Here is a 17,433-nt window from a genome sequence, read left to right as displayed (position 1 = left end):
GGTGGTCACGGGCGGTGGGCGGCGCTCAGGGCGGTGGGCGGCGCTCAGGGCGGTGGGCGGTGCTCAGGGCGGTGAGCGGCGCTCAAGGGCGGTGGGCGGCGCTCGGCTCCTCTCGCCGCTGCCCGCGGAGCCCGAACCGAGCCCGAGCGGCGCCGGAGCGCAGAGGGGCGCGGACGTGGCGCCCGCGGGGCCCTAGGAGGCTCGCGCGGGGCCTCGGCGCTGAGCTCGCGCGGCCCGGAGCGCTGGGTCCCGCCGAGTGGGCGACGATGAGCGCCGAGGGACCCTTCTCCCCGGCTGCCCCCCGCGGGCGCCCCGGCCGCCTGCTAGTGCCCGCGAGGGTGAGTGCCGGCCCTCCCGGCCGTCTTTTCTGCGCGCGCCCCCTTCTCTGCACCCCATTCTCCCTCCAGGCCCTCCCCTTCCCAGCGCCCCTGTCTCTCCTCCGCGCCCCCTCCTCACCCGGCGCCCCCTTCCCTCTTGCGTCCCCATCCCCATCTCCCGGTGCGGCTCGTGCGGGCGGGCGCAGACCCCCTGACCCTCCATCCTCCCGATCCAGCATCCCAGACGGAAACTTATAGGGTCTGCCTTTCCCTGTCGTGAAGGTGCAGCGGCTCCGTGGTCCGTGGGAACCAGGTTCTCCAGGGTTGGGCGTTCGGGGTTCGCCCCTCCTGTCTCCCTGCGAGCGGCTCCTGGCCTCGGGGGCCGCGGCGGGCGTCCTCCTGAGCTCAGCTCCGTCTTGGGGGGCCTCTGCCCGGTGCTGGGGTCCCCCTGGCCGAGCGCCCCGCTACTTAGGGGACAGCTCAGCTCTGGACGCCCCCTTCGTGATACCGATTCGTGCGTGCGTGTCTGTGTGACATCGCTTCTTATCCCTGCCCCAGACGACTCCCCTCCACCCTCTTACTTTTAAATAACTTAACTGTTGGGGAAAAACAGAAATGTGGCTCAGTCAAAAACGAAAAGTTCTTGGAAGCCTTCGCGTCGCCACCCGCAGCATAACCGAGTGTTCTGGAAACAGTTTAGGAACCGCAGCCGAGGCTCCCCGACTGATTGACTAATCCGGCTGTAACCGCCTCCCTTCGGGTTTGTCCTCACAGACTCCCTAAGCCCGGGAGCGACAATAAAAACCGGCGTGTGTCTAGCAATCCTTTTCAGGATAACTGAGAAATGTTTCGGAGACTATGGGTTGAAGGCTTTTATAAATTCTGTGTGTCAGGATGCTTCTAAACCAGGGCAGTAGTACTAATGACTGTATGACTTTCTTAAAAAAAAAAAAGCTTATGTAGAGACAGTTGCTTCTTCCATCAAGTTATACAATTTTGGGGTGTTTCTACAAAATCTTGAAATTACATTTCATGTAAAGTTCCGTGCTGATTGTGTAAAGCACTTTGTCACAGAGTAGTTTTCCAGCTACTGCAGGTGGAAATTAAACCGGGAAGATGTGCTTGGGGTAATCGGAAGTAAACTGCTTAAGAAAGAGAGGCTGGGAGTTCTGTCACTGCCTGGAGTCTTGCAGCCATGCCCTCGCTGGTTAGGAGCTGCCCATCTGCTTGAGGTGTTCTTGCAGCCGTCCTGTTTATAACCACTGTAATTATAGAGGAAGAACCAAGTGGATTGATCATACTGCATAACTGACCCAGTGGACGAGTTATTGGCAATAACTTAAGTTTTTAAAAAATATGTCAACTGCAGGTACTCAAATAAGTACTGTCCAAGGTGCTAAATGTTGACTACATTAAGACACTAAATTGGGGGCTCAGAAAGGGGCTCCATACCCCATTTGCTGAGGCTGTAATTAGTGCTTACTTGTAATAAGAACCTTGATTATAAGATGCATCCTATGTGCCTCATACTGGGTTTGAAACGACTTTCTTGTGTGTCATCATTTTTCTAATTAGAAGCACTAAGTTCTCCTTCTTAACGGAAATGATTAAATAACTATGTAAACTCAATGATGTTATGGATAGTTACTGACAAGAAAAGCATCAAGTGTGCATGGTTGTCTAGGTTCCAAGGATTCAAGTGAAAAATGTGTGGCCATCAGAGGTCCACAGTGCAAAGACGTTTAGGGCCATTTTCCAGCCAAGGTTCCAGCTGTGATTGTGTTCCAGCCAGGAAGTTCTGTCAGCACCAAAGGACAAGTGTTGGAATAGTAACATGGATCCCGTAGTAGCAGGAATGGTCCCTCCGGTGTCCTAAGTAATCAGGTGTGCTCAGATGCCGCGTGCTCCAGCCTACAGCAGGGCTCAGCTTCTTGCTCATTTATAACAGATCTGTTAACTGTTCTGTCTACACATGTGTCTTTTAAAACAGGAATGTTCATAGCTCACAATCATGGCTGGAACCTTGGCTGGAAAATGGCCCTAAACGTCTTTGCACTGTGGACCTCTGATGGCCATACATTTTTCACATGAATCCTTGGAACCTAGACAACCATGCACACTTGATGCTTTTCTTATCTGTAACTATCCATAACATCATTGAGTTTACATAGTTATTTAATCATTTCCGTTAAGAAGGAGAACTTAGTGCTTCTAATTAGAAAAATGATGACAGACAACAAAGTCGCTTCAAACCCATTATATTTCTAGTTGTAAACATTTTATTTTGAAGTCAGAAAAACAACATGTTCTTTATGACTGCTGGTTTGAATCATGAGAACTTGGCCACATTTGAATGTCTCTTGCTCAGGATTGGAACTTCTTTTTCCCTTTCGTTTTAGGTAGCCGTTCCCTGTTACTTGTATTCCCTAAGTTAAGCCAGTTCATATACCTGTGTCCCTGAGTCTCCTGTGTCCCTGTGGTTAAACCCCTGGGTGGAGAGCTGCCAGTGCAGTGTGTAAAGGTGTCCTGCTTTCCTGTTCAACCACTGCTGTTGGTTTGTGCTGAACGCAAGTTTCTGTTTTTAATTAACATCATTGCTTCAGTCCAGGGGCTGGAAGCCTGGGAGAGCCAGTCATATGTGAGTTCTCACGGTGAGCTTGGCGACTGGAAGGTGAGAGCATGTCAGGTCATTTAAAGTGTGCATCTAAGTAATGTCACCACTTCGTCATCTAGTTAGAGATGTGAGTTATCGCGGGAGCTAAAGGAAACAGGTAACCTCTGGGGAAGGATGTCCGTTTGTTCTATGCTTTTGTCACATGTTTCTCATCCTTGCTGACTCATCTTTGGTTTCAAGTGTAGAATTTCTGATGGTCTCTACGATGTCATAAGCAAGATTCACATATTTTAAGATGGGGAATTACCTGATTTTACCAGGAGATAGGTTTCCTATCTTGGATTGGTTTCCAAGATCCAAGTTTAATTTAGTTCCATGTCCCTAGATGTCCCAGGAGACACACTTAAGAAGGGTGACAAGAGGGCAGCACTGATGTGAGTTCCATCAAGGGAGTGAGTGGCAGATGGAGACGTTGAGCTGCTTTATCATTGGGTGGCGGGAGGGGAGCTCGTGTCAGTGAGTTTACAGCCGGGTTCCCTCTCGGTCAAACGGGTACCCCAGCGGCAGAATTACTAGAGCAGCTCGCCTGCCACCACAGGAAGCAGGTGGCGTCAGGCACGTGAGGTCTGTCTCTGTACCTCTGGCCCCTGTGCTGTCCTTCTCCGAGCAGACAGTCGTTCTGAGGCACGTGGACACGGGTGATGGGTGGCCGCTCCAGGCGGGACGGGGACGGGGAACCGTGTGTCCCCTGCCTCCCCCTCACCCGAAGAACCTGTGGTCTGGGTTCTGAGTCACTTCAGACCTGATTCCGACATCCTCAGAAACTCGCTAATTAGAATCTACCTGTATTTTTGCAATTTACCAAGGCAGGTTAAAGAAATGCTTTGGGGAGAAAAGTGCATGCGAATTTTGTGGAAAAAAATATTTGTGTTTAGACTGGCGTGTGCTTTTCCTTAGTACCAGCTGGTTACTGCATGTTGTCATTCAGATGGTACCTTTGGAGAGCTTTGGGCTTGTTTTCAGCGAACACTGGATGTCAGTTTCCCCCAGGCCACTGAGGTCCCCACTCATTCTGTGCTGAGCAGCAGAGGCTCTGCGCCCTGGACGCCCACCCTCTGGGCCTCCCCGCAGCCCTCACCTCCTTCCTCTCTTGCGTTTCATCTTCAAGGCTGTTAAAAAAGTGTGGCGAATATTATGCTGTTGTGATTTCTCAATTAAAATTATTGGTGAGACAGTTTCTGTTTTCTACGGAGGCTGTAGAAATCCATAAATTTTGTTACATCCATAAATATTGTTAACTAGCTATGTTTTAATTAAGCAAAGAAGTAGGACTTTTAAAAAGTGAATGTGTCTCTTAGCTTGCTTAGCGGACAGCTCAGCAGGCCCTGTTGGAAACCGTTAGAAAAGGCCAGTTACGTGTGGGCACCGAGCTGACCTGCCGTGGAGCCCTGGCACCGGCAATGACCTGCTTCTCCTGTGAGAGTTTCCAGAGCGGCTGTGTCTCTGCGCTTTGCACTCAGCACTGTCTGCAGGTTATTTACAGTCACACTTATTATTCTGAGTGAATAAATCTGACTCTAAACGGTTGATATTTGACATCAATTGTAGTTTTGATAGGCACCAAAATTCATTTGAAATTTGGATGAATATCATTGTATTATGGCATTGAATTGTACTATTATAAATACGATCATATAAACAGTAAGGTTCGGTGTTGTAAATCTCATGGTGTTATTAGCATTCATACTGCTTTATTTCTCGTGCTGATTTTAGTTGAAGGCTGACTCCCCTCCCCTTTGCAGTGAGTGGTAATTGCATTTAAGCGTTGACTAAAAGAGAAGTAACTGTAATTATTTATATTTTAATCGAAGTAGTTTGAATGACAAATCATTGTAAGAATCCAATTCCATTTCTAGAATGACTGTGAATGCTCTCAGCAGGTGTCTATTTTATTGTATTTTATGAATTAATATCAGTAAGAATATAACCACATGAATGCACCCAGATTCTACATTAGGACATTTTTGTTCATTGAGCTAGTGCTTAGGAGAATAATCTGTATTTATAAAGTGTGACATAACTGCCAGTTATTCCTATCAGGAATTACAACACTTTCTATTGACAATAAATGTCGCATTTGACAATGTTCGCACACATTTTGCATGACACAACTTTCAGAAACTAAGTGCGGTGGCCGTCGGGTCTTTAAAGGGAGAGCAGCTTCCCTTGCTAAGTCAGAATCCAAGAGGTGTAAGGGGAGCTGGACCCTCCTCCCTGACTCTTTCCCTCCGAGCGTGTTGCCCCTGGAGCTGTCCCTTCGTGGTCCCTGCCCCCAGCTGACCATCTTCACCTCTGTCCCTGGGACACTCAGGCCGCCGTGTCCCCAGGCCCGAGACCTGCTGCCCCCTCCTGGCTCCACCTCTAAGTGGTCTGAGCTGCTGACGGCTCACCTGGCACACCTCCCTCCCCGACCCTCTGCTTTTCCTCCTTCCGTCTCCGGCTCTTTGGGGACCTAGTTCTCTGCTCTGCCTTTCAGAGTGGGGGGTACAGACCTTCTGCTGTAGGTTCTTTTCTCACTTTATGTTTCCAGGCGGCCTCACCCGCCTCTGGTTAACCCACTGATGCCCAACACGGTGCCTCGGTGAGCCCTGCTTGGCTGTTCAGTTAACACTTCCAAGATCCTCTGCCTAATCTTAATCCCGAACCCGTTCTCTCTCTGTGTTTATGTGTCAGACAACAGCAGCACCACCCACCCAGCTCAGGTCTTTGTCTGATGTGCTCGTGTCCTTGAGGCCGCCTCAGGGCCTTTGCTCATGCTCTCGTCTCTCCCTGGACATTGACCCCTTCCCTGGCCTCTGTCCCAGCCTCCATCAGCCCTGCTTATTCCCAGTCACAGTCGCGCCCCTTCTCTCCTGCTTCCAGAACCCACCTTTGTCTGGGTATCTGGTGCCCGTATGTTTTTTGGGCCTCATCCCACCCTCAGGTGTAAATATGGACCAGCCTAAGTCAACGCTTGCCTTTGGAAAGGGCATGATTGCAGCTTTGCCAGTGAGGCTGCTTGTGAGTGAGGAGGGAAGTTCCCCTTTCTTTTAGAAAGAGACGCAAGACTGAGTAAATAAATGACATGCCTGGTATGTAACAGCTGATACTCACTGTTGAATCATAAGTATTTATCTGAATTAATGGTATGTCATGCTGTAAGAGGGAGAAAGTTCTGTTTCTGGCTCTTGTACTGAGAATTTATATTTATGATTAGCTATTTTGTAAATTTATTTATTTATTTATTTATTTTTGGCTGCGATGGGTCTTTGTTGCTGTGCGCGGGCTTTCTCTAGTTGCGGCGAACGGGGGCTGCTCTTCGTTGCTGTCCGCGGGCTTCTCATTGCAGTGGCTTCTCTTGTTGCAGAGCACAGGCTCTAGGCGTGCGGGCTTCAGTACTTGTGGCACGGGGGCTCAGTAGTTGTGGCTCACGGGCACTAGAGCGCAGGCTCAGTAGTTGTGGCGCACGGGCTTAGTTGCTCCGCGGCATGTGGGATCCTCCCGGACCAGGGCTCGAACCCGAGTCCACTGCGTTGGCAGGTGGATTCTTAACCTCCGTGCCATCAGGGAAGCCCTGATTAGCTATTTCGGGTTTGGATAAAATTGTGCCTTTATATTTTTATAATAGCTGCGTTTTGATGTCAGTTGTACAAATCAGCACGACTGTCCCTGGTAAAATGCACCGTATCCTCCTCTCGTCTCTGTCCTGTTGAACATTATCCTTAATGACTTCTCTTCAGATAACTACACTTTACCAAATGGCTCCATTCGTTGACTCTTCACGTTATAATTATCTTAAGCTTTTGTTATGTGCTGAGGAGTGTGAAATCACTCCTCATCTGTAAACCTGGGGACATTCGGACCCCATGCGGCGGCAGCAGTGCTTTGGGGAAGGTGTGTGGCCTCGGCACAGGCAGTGCTAGTCCTGTCATTGGTGACAGATCCAGGCTGTCATGGCTTGTGTGACACGGTAGACAGATAGCAGCTTCTGCATTTGTGGCCTTAGAAATGCCAGAGGTTTCCCTGCCTTCCTGCCGGGGAGGGCAGCCAGGAGAAGTGGCGCCAGGCTGGCCTTTTTCATAGCCTTGAGGCCTTTCCTGAAGGGGTCAGGACTTTATGAAGGTAAAATTAAATGTCATTTGGAAAAAAAGTGCTGTGTGGTTACAGATGTGTACACACCTGCACCTGCGTGCACACTGTTTATGCGTGCACATCGTTAACAGAGCAAAGTCTGAGCACCTGCTAGGAGCTGTGTTGGGAGCTGAGAGGACAAAGCAGGGCAGAGGGGTCCAGACACAGGTGCGTGCCGGCGAGCACCCCCCAGCTCCCCGCCCACCCCCCCTCCATGACCACTAGAGGAGGTAGATTCTGGAAGCGCAGGCTTTGGGGCGGGGCAGGGGGCCACGAGTGGTGGGCGACAGGTGCTTCCTCCCTGCCCCGAGTGGTGACTGCTGCTTGTTGCTGGGGGTACGACTGTGGCTGTGTGCACAGGAAAAGAGTGGCACATGGAAAACATGATCGCGGACGTTTATGGCTGTCTTGAGGGAGAGAGACACGACCTTCAGAGAATACCGTGTGTGTTAATCATAAGTGCTCAGCTTGGCGTCTTGGGAGCTGCTCTGGACCATCAGCTGCCCGGTTGTACCCTGGCTCTGTGACCCCAGAGTCTGGGGCCTGGATGCTCTCAGGGGACTCTGTGCGACCGTGCGCAGGTACCAACTTCTCTGTGACTCACCCGTAGGTCGGGAGAAAAATAGGGAGGATACTCATATCTCTAGAATAATGACTATCAATTAATTCTTTTTTTGGGGGGGGTTAATAACAAAAGATCCAGGTGGGATATAATTGATTACAAACAGGAGCCAGTGTGTGCGTGCATGTGTGTGTGTGTGTGTGTGTGTGTTATAGCACATTTGGAAAAATCCTTTGCCCTTATTAGTTATCTATTTTATACATATTAGTGTATATAAGTCAGTCCCAATCTCCCAGTTCATCCGACCACCACCACCCTGCCCCGCTTTCCCCCCTTGGTGTTCGTATGTTTGTTCTCAACATTTGTGTCTCTATTTCTGCCTTGCAAACCGGTTCATCTGTACCATGTTTCTAGATTCCACAAATATGCGTTAATATACGATATTTGTTTTTCTCTTTCTGACTTACTTCACTCAGTATGACATTCTCTAGGTCCCTCCACATCTGTACAAATAACTCAATTTCGTTTCTTTTTATGGCTGAGTAATATTCCATTGTGTATATGTACCACATCTTCTTTATCCATTTGTCTGTCGATGGACACTTAGGTTGCTTCCATGACCTGGCTATTATAAATAGTGCTGCAATGAACATTGGAGTGCATGTGTCTTTTTGAATTATGGTTTTCTCTGGGTATATGCCCAGTAGTGGGATTGCTGGGTCATATGGTAATTCTATTTTTAGTTTTTTAAGGAACCTCCATACTGTTCTCCATAGTGGCTGTATCAATTTACATTCCCACCAACAGTGTAAGAGGGTTCCCTTTTCTCCACACCCTCTCCAGCATTTACTGTTTGTAGATGTTTTGATGATGGTCATTCTGAACAGTGTGAGATGATACCTCATTGTAGTTTTGATTTGCATTTCTCTAATAATTAATGATGTTGAGCATCTTTTCATGTGCCTCTTGGCCATCTGTATGTCTTCTTTGGAGAGATGTCTATTTAGGTCTTCTGCCCATTTTTTGATTGGGTTGTTTGTTTTTTTTAATATTGAGCTGCATGAGCTGTTTATATATTTTAGAGATTAATCCTTTGTCCATTGATTCATTTGCAAATATTTTCTCCCATTCTGAGGGTTGTCTTTTCATCTTGTTTATAGTTTCCTTTGCTGTGCAAAAGCTTTTAAGTTTCATTAGGTCCCATTTGTTTATTTTTGTTTCTATTTCATTTCTCTAGGAGGTGGGTCAAAAAAGATCTTGCTGTGATTTATGTCAGAGAGTGTTCTTCCTATGTTTTCCTCTAAGAGTTTTATAGTGTCCAGTCTTACTTTTAGGTCTTTAATCCATTTTCAGTTTATTTTTGTGTATGGTGCTAGGGAGTGTTCTAATTTCATTCTTTTACGTGTAGCTGTCCGGTTTTTCCAGCACCACTTATTGAAGAGACTGTCTTTTCTCCATTGTATATCCTTGCCTCCTTTGTCATAGATTAGTTGACCATAGGTGTGTGGGTTTATCTCTGGGCATTCTATCCTGCTCCACTGATCTGTATTTCTTTTTTGTGCCAGTACCATACTGTGTTGATTACTGTAGCTTTGTAGTATAGTCTGAAGTCAGGGAGTCGGATTCCTCCAGCTCCGTTTTTTTCCCTCAAGATTGCTTTGGCTATCCGGGGTCTTTTGTGTCTCCATAGAAATTTTAAGGTTTTTTGTTCTAGTTCTGTAAAAAATGCCATTGGTAATTTGATAGGGATTGCATTGAATCTGTAGATTGCTTTGGGTAGTATAGTCATTTTCACAATATTGATTCTTCCAATCCAAGAACATGGTATATCTCTCCATCTGTTTGTGTTATCCTTGATTTCTTTCATCAGTGTCTTAAAGTTTTCTGAGTAGAGGTCTTTTATCTCCTTCAGTAGGTTTATTCTTAGGTATTTTATTCTTTTTGTTGCAATGGTGAATGGGATCATTTCCTTAATTTCTCTTTCTGATCTTTCATTGTTACTGCATAGGAATGCAAGAGATTTCTGTGCATTAATTTTGTATCCTGCAACTTTACCAAATTGATTGATTAGTTCTAGTAGTTTTCTGGTGCCATCTTTAGGATTCTCTGTGTACAGTATCAGGTCATCTGCAAACAGTGAGTTTTACTTCTCTTCCAGTTTGTATTCCTTTTATTTCTTTTTCTTCTTCCAAAGAAGAAGCACTACATGACAGCAGTATTTACATAGTTTCTTCCAAAGCTATGTTGCATAGGAGTGGCAAGAGTGGGCCTCCGTGTCTTGTTCCTGATCTTAGAGGAAATGCTTTCAGTTTCTCACCATTGAGAATGATGTTTGCTGTGGGTTTGTCATGTATGGCCTTTATTATGATGAGGTAGGTTCCCTCTATGCCCACTTTCTGGAGGGTTTTTTTTTTATCATAAATGGGTTTTGAATTCTGTCAAAAGTTTTTCTGCGTCTACTAAGATGATCATATGGTTTTTATTCTTCAATTTGTTAATATGGTTTATCACACTGAATGATATGCCTATACTGAAGAATCCTTGCATCCCTGGGATAAATCCCACTTGATCACGGTGTATGATCCTTTTAATGTGTTGTTGGATTCTGTTTGCTAGTATTTTGTTGAGGATTTCTGCATCTATATTCATCAGTGATATTGGTCTGTAATTTTCTTTTTTTGTAGTATCTCTGTCTGGTTTTGGTATCAGAGTGATGGTGGTCTCATAGAATGAGTTTGGGAGTGTTCCTTCCTCTGCTATTTTTTGGAAGAGTTTGAGAAGGATGGGTGTTAGCTGTTCTCTAAATGTTTGATAGAACTCACCTGTGAAGACATCTGTTCCTGGACTTTTGTTTTTAATCACAGTTTCAATTTCATTACTTGTGATTGGTCTGTTCATATTTTCTATTTCTTCCTGGTTCAGTCTTGGAAAGTTACACCTTTCTAAGAATTTGTCCATTTCTTCCAGGTTGTCCATTTTACTGGCATAGAGTTGCTTGTAGTAGTCTCTTAGGACCCTTTGTGTTTCTGCAGTGTCTGTTGTAACTTCTCCTTTTTCATTTCTAATTCTATTGATTTGAATCCTCTCCGTCTTTTTCTTGGTGAGTCTGGCTAAAGGTTTATCAATTTTATTTATCTTGTCAAAGAACCAGCTTTTAGTTTCACTGATATTTGCTCTTGTTTTCTTTGTTTCCATTTCATTTATTTCTGCTCTGATCTTTATGTTTTCTTTTCTTCTACTAACTTTGGGTTTTGTTTGTTCTTCTTTCTCTAGTTCCTTTAGGTGTAAGGTTAGATTGTTTATTTGAGATTTTTCTTGTTTCTTGAGGTAGGATTGTATTGCTATAAACTTCCCTCTTAGAACTGCTTTTGCTGCATCCCATAGGTTTTGGATCATCATGTTCTTGTTGTCATTTGTCTCTAGGTATTGTTTGATTTCCTCTTTGATTTCTTCAGTGATCTCTTGGTTATTTAGTAATGTATTGTTTAGCCTCCATGTGTTTGTGTTTTTTATGTTTTTTTCCCTGTAATTGATTTCTAATCTCATAGTGCTGTGTTTGGAAAAGACACTTGATATGATTTCAGTTTTCTTAAATTTACCAAGGCTAGATTTGTGACCCAAGATATGATCTATCCTGGAGAATGTTCCATGTGCACTTGAGAAGAAAGAGTAATCTGCTCCTTTCAGATGAAATGTCCTATAAATATCAATTAAATATATCTGGTATATTGTGTCATTTAAAGCTTGTGTTTCCTTATTAATTTTCTGGTTGGATGATCTGTCCATTGGTGTAACTGAGGTGTTAAAGTCCCCTACTATTATTGTGTTACTGTCAATTTCCTTTTTATAGCTGTTAGCATTTACCTTATGTATTGAGGTGCTCCTATGTTGTGTGCATATATATTTATTATTGTTATATCCTCTTCTTGGATTGATCCCTTGATCATTATGTAGTGTCCTTCTTTGTCTCTTGTAACATTATTTATTTTAAAGTCTATTTTATCTGATATGAGTATTGCTACTCCTGCTTTCTTTTGATTTCTATTTTCATGGAATATCTTTTTCCATCCCCTCACTTTCAGTCTGTATGTGTCCCTAGGTCTGAAGTGGGTCTCTTGTAGACAGCATATACATGGGTTTTGTTTTTGTATCCATTTAGTGAGACTGTGTCTTTTGGTTGGAGCATTTAATCCATCACATTTAAGGTAGTTTTCAATATGTTTGTTCCTATTACCATTTTCTTAATTATTTTGGGTTTGTTTTTGTAGGTCCTTTTCTTCTCTTGTGTTTCCTACCCAGAAAAGTTCCTTTAGCATTTGTTATAGAGCTGGTTTGGTGGTGCTGAATTCTCTTAGCTTTTGCTTGTGTGTAAAGCTTTTGATTTCTCCATCAAATCTGAATGAGATCCTTGCTGGGTAGAGTAATCTTAGTTACAAGTTCTTCCCCTTCATCACTTTAAATATATCATCCCACTCCTTCTGGTTTGTAGAGTTTCTGCTGAGAAATCAGCTGTTAACGTTATGGGAGTTCCCTTGTATGTTATTTGTCATTTTTCCCTTGTTGCTTTTAATAATTTTTGTCTTTAATTTTTGTCAGTTTGATTATTATGTGTCTTGGTGTGTTTCTCCTTGGGTTTATCCTGCCTGGGACTCTCTGCACTTCCTGGACTTGTGTGGCTATTGCCTTTCCCATGTTAGGGAAATTTTTGACTATAATCTCTTCAAATATTTTCTTGGGTCTTTTCTCTCTCTCTTCTCCTTCTGGGACCCCTATAATGCAAATGTTGTTGCATTTAATGTTGTCCCAGAGGTCTCTTAGGCTGTCTTCATTTCTTTTCTTTCTCTTTCCTTTATTCTGTTCCACTGCAGTGAATTCCACCATTCTGTCTTCCAGGTCACTTCCAGGTCACCGTTCTTCTCCCTCAGTTATTCTGCTATTGATTCCTTCTAGTGTATTTTTCATTTCAGTTATTGTATTGTTCATCTCTGTTTGTTCTTTAATTCTTCTAGGTGTTTCTTCTTTAATTCTTCTAGGTCTTTGTTAAACATTTCTTGTATCTTCTCCATGTTTGCCTCCATACTTTTTCCGAGGTCCTGGATCATCTTCACTATCATTATTCTGAATTCTTTTTCTGGAAGGTTTCCTATCTCCACTTCATTTAGTTGTTTTCTGGGGTTTTATCTTGTTCCTTCATATGGTACATAGCTCTCTGCCTTTTCATCTTGTCTATCTTTCTGTGAATGTGGTTTTTGTTCCACAGGGTGCAGGATTGTAGTTCTTGCTTCTGCTGTCTGCCCTCTGGTGGATGAGGCTATCTAAGAGGCTTGTGCAAGCTTCCTGATGGGGGGGACTGGTGGAGGGTAGAGCTGGGTGTTGCTCTGGCAGGCAGAGATCAGTAAAACTTTAATCCACTTGTCTGCTGATGGGGGGGCTGGGTTTCCTTCCTGTTGGTTGTTTGGCCTGAGGCGACCCAGCACTGGAGCCTACACCGGCTCTTTGGTGGGGCTAATTGCGGACTCTGGGAGGGCTCACACCAAGGAGTACTTCCCAGAACTTCTGCTGCCAGTGTCCTTGTCCTCACGGTGAGCCATAGCCACCCCCCACCTCTGCAGGAGATCCTCCAGCACTAGTAGATGGGTCTGGTTCAGTCTCCTGTGGGTCACTGCTCCTTCCCCTGTGTCCTGATGTGCACACTACTTTGTGTGTGTCCTCCAAAAGTGGAGTCTCTGTTTCCCCAAGTCCTGTCGAAGTCCTGCAGTCAAATCCCACTAGCCTTCAAAGTCTGATTCTCCAGGAATTCCTCCTCCTGTTGCCAGACCCCCAGGTTGGGAAGCCTGACGTGGGGCTCAGAACCTTCACTCCAGTGGGTGGACCTCTGTTGTATAAGTGTTCTTCTGTTTGTGAGTCACCTACCTAGGGGTCATGGGACTTGATTTTATCGTGATTGCGCCCCCGCTACCATCTCATTGTGGCTTCTCCTTTGTCCTTGGATGTGGGGTATCTTTTTTGGTGAGTTCCATTGTCTTCTTGTCGATGATTGTTCAACAGTTAGTCGCTATTCTGGCACTCTCCTCAATTAATTCTTGAAGACTAAAGTTTTAAAATATTTTTCCTTTTCCCTCAGAACTGTATTTCTAAGCATCTTTGTTTCAGCGTATTGAAAAATTCAAGTTCAAACAAACATTTTCAAATTTCAGTTTAAAATGATAAGATCAGTTTAATAAATTTGGAATGGAACTTTTTGGACAGTTTCCTTATTATTATATACTAAATATCTATTTGTAAATAAAGTATTTTTGTTGTTTAACTTTTACTCTCCATCTCATTGCAGTGATAACTGGTGAATACATAATGCAAGATTTGGATGTAAAATGTGGCTTTTTTTTTTTTTTTCGGTACGTGGGCCTCTCACTGTTGTGGCCTCTCCCACTGTGGAGTACAGGCTCCAGATGCGCAGACCCAGTGGCCATGGCTCACAGGCCCAGCCGTTCCATGGCATGCGGGATCCTCCCGGACTGGGGCACGAACCCACGTCCCCTGCATTGGCAGGAGGACTCCCAACCACTGCGCCACCAGGGAAACCCACATATTTTTAAATTCTGCAAAGAAGTGACATTTTAGTGAAGCTGGGCTGACTGAAGCTTTGTGAATTTCCTGTAATCGCTTTAGAGAAAAACTCTAAAGCCACTTATCTGAGTTGGTGTTTAGGATTTGAAATACAGTGGGAACCAGGATTTACAGCAAAATTTTCTTGTGATTGAAATCAGTGGCATTTAAAAAATAAATTGGTCCATTTAACATCCAGAGAGATGTAAAAAATTAATTTGAGCTTACACAATGTTTTAATTTTAACTTTAAGATGCAATATAAGTAAAATGTATGTATTTTATATTTTGATGTTAATATAGTTAATTAGGTCAAACATTCTAAATTGACATTCATGATTCTGGAATAATATTCACCTAAAACCATTGTATTTCTCTAAGATTTAAGAAATTAAAATCGAAATCTGAAATTGCTAATAACAAAATATAATAAAAGATGAATGATGACATGATCATTCACATACTCTTTCTCTGTATATAAAATAGATTTGTTCTAACTACCAAAATGAAATAGGAAAATGTAACTAATGATATAAATGGGAAGTGCAATACTTAGATAAGATTTAATCACATTTTAAAAATTAATTTTTAAATTGGATAATGTAGTTTAACTATTAATTTGATATGAGCATATATAACATGGTATGTTACATTAAGTAGCAGATTACTTAATAGAATGAAGAGGGAAAAGCTGGTAGCTAAGAAAGAGTGGAAGTAAAATTGAAAAGCTTTCTTGTCAGGACAAGATACAAAACCTTGGCTGCATCTAAGAGTGATGTGCCTTGTACGTTCTCTTCCTGATGTAGGTGGGAACCAGCCCAGATCTTTGAAATTTTAAGTGCTTTGTGCATTAAAATTATTTCCTTCCTACGCTTTATCAAATTCCATTGTGACCTATAGGTTCTTTTCACTTTTATCAGGTGGAATCAAAATGCTTTTAGATTTGTAATTTCCATTTTCACAGGTGGGAAGGAGGAGGGGCAGGTTTGGGAGGAGTCTGCACAGCTGGTTCTGGAATAAGGAGCCCAGTCCTGGGGAAAATGAGACACAGTGGCTCAGCCGGGAGAGCCCCACGGGACGGACACGTGGTGGTGTCACCACGTTGGCTGTGAAAGCCTCAGGCTGTGCTTGGGTTGGAGGGAGGAGGGGAGGACTGAGGTGACAGGGGATGAAGCTGGACATCAGAAGTGGGGTCACAAGGCCCCGCGTGGCAAGCATGTGGACGAGGCTGCATTGAGCCCCCTCTCTGGTCCTTCCTTGTGGGATTCTGGCTCTTTCTGTTACCTCCTTTGGTTTAAATACATTTGTTTCACATTTTGGCATTTGTGTGAATGGTAGCATAATATTCCTGCCTCAGTGTGGAAAGTGTGTAAAACATTGAACAGCCTAAGAAAGAGTGTGACCTGGACATATGTGTATGGCTAGCATTTCATACACCTCTTCTGGCCTTTTTTCACTATGTATCCTATTAGCTAAAACCATCCTTTAGATGCACTTTTTGTCCTGCATTTAAAATTTTCTCACTATAAAAATGATAATTTTCACACTTTTTAGACACGTTCGTCAATATTGTTGAATCTCTGCTCAATATTCTATTGTATCAGCAGAGAAGCTTTGTGGCTATTCCCATAAGAAGGGATTTAATGATGAATGTCTGCTTTTGTGTGTGGAAATCAGCACCAGCCCTTCCAGATCCTTCTTGCTGGCTCACTTATCTTTGGCTAAGCTGACTGTTCCTTAGGAATCCATGTTAGCACTTAAGTTTACTCATGGTTTATAATCCCATGAGGAGAAAATTACATATTTCTAAATCCCACAAGGCTCACCAGTTCGCAAGCTGTTTGTTTTCATTTGTCAGAAATGCATCAATAAATTATGTTTTCAGGGTGGATTTGTGTGGTTCATTTTCTGATTCTGACATCTCACCACTGACTATGGAGGGAAGAAGGCAGTGGGATGGTGCTTTCCAAGGTGCTGATGGAAGAAGAAACATCGTTAGTCCCACCTTTTATACCCAGTGCAACTGCTCATCAAAGCTGAAGGTGCGATAGAAGCAGGTCCATGTGGACGAGAGGGGAGAGAATAGGTTCCTGGAAGGAGACCCTCGAGGCCACGGGAGACGAAAACCCATCGGCTCCAACCCACTCGTGCCCTGCTTTTGACATGATGTGTGCTCTCTCCTTTTCTAACTTCAGAAGTCAGACTTAGGACTGCTTTTTCTACAAGCTCTTCCCACATCTTGTGGTTTTCTCTGTGCTGTTCCTTTATTATCGCAGGCATTCCTTCTGGGATCCCTGTTCTTCCTGAAGAACATCCCTAAAGGTTTCAGTGGTGAGGGTCTATTTAGGACTGAAATCGCTCATTTTACCACACTCTCTTCCTGAAAAAGTTACAGAATTCTTGTTGATTTTTCATTGGTATTCTGAAGGTACTATTTCCTCTGACTCTCACTGTTGCTGTTCAGAACTCGGCCATCAGTGGACTTGTCCTTCTGGTCAGGTGACAGTTTACACTCTGTGTCTGAAAGGCCTTTTCTCCTTCATAGTCTTCAGTATCGTGGTGCTGTCTGCATTAGTTATGAGCAATCCTCTAGCATTTTCTCTGAGAATTCTGCCCCTCCCCCCAGTGCCTGTTCTCTTTGTGGGGAATTCCACCTGAATGTGATGGGATCTGAAGCATCCTCCCTGTCTGCGCCCTCTCTGCTTGTCCATGGAGCTGGGCCCTCAGCTCTTCCCTCAAGAGCACCTGGCTTGCTGCCTCCCCGCCAGCAGGGGTCCTGGGGCAGGATCCCCTCACAGGCACCTTTCTCAGGTGCCCTGTTGTCTGGGATGTTCAGAGAGCTGTGCTGGGGTCCCAGGCTCGTGCTACCCACCCTCCTTCCTTCACCCCTCGCCTCACAGCCCTCAGACCCTGACTTCACACCAAGCCCTCTCTGCCTGCTCTCGCTCCTCCCACCCCTCACAGGTGTACCTGGACCGCTGGGTGGGTGTCTGCTTCTAGAAGGGACTGAACCAGCACACTGTCTCTTTTCCCCACTTCTCTGTCTCTCTGTGCTGTGTTCTATGTAATGTCTTTAGTTTTACTTTCCTGGTCGTCAAAACTGGTTGGTTTTGATAATTTTTTATTCTGTCATTTCACTTACAGTAACTTCTTTTATATGTTTAA

The 17,433-nt window shown here is 44.4% G+C and overlaps 1 protein-coding gene across 1 annotated transcript in view; it reads left to right on the top strand.

Moving 5' to 3' along the window:
• Nucleotides 1-224: 224 nt before the first annotated feature.
• Nucleotides 225-17,433, top strand: part of SNTG2 (syntrophin gamma 2) — a gene marked incomplete at its 3' end in the record, with an annotated part of 195,282 nt that continues 178,073 nt past the window's right edge. The window contains exon 1 of the mRNA XM_081254610.1: nucleotides 225-338. Within this exon, the coding sequence (XP_081110736.1) occupies nucleotides 267-338 (72 nt within the window). The 5' untranslated portion in view covers nucleotides 225-266. The remainder of the gene's footprint in view (nucleotides 339-17,433) is intronic.

The sequence above is a fragment of the Mesoplodon bidens genome, assembly GCF_964165515.1.
Source record: "Mesoplodon bidens genome assembly, chromosome: 14".
NCBI classification, from domain to species: domain Eukaryota; kingdom Metazoa; phylum Chordata; class Mammalia; order Artiodactyla; family Ziphiidae; genus Mesoplodon; species Mesoplodon bidens.
Note: the sequence above shows the minus strand (reverse complement) of the source record. Positions and strands in the feature narration are given on the sequence as shown.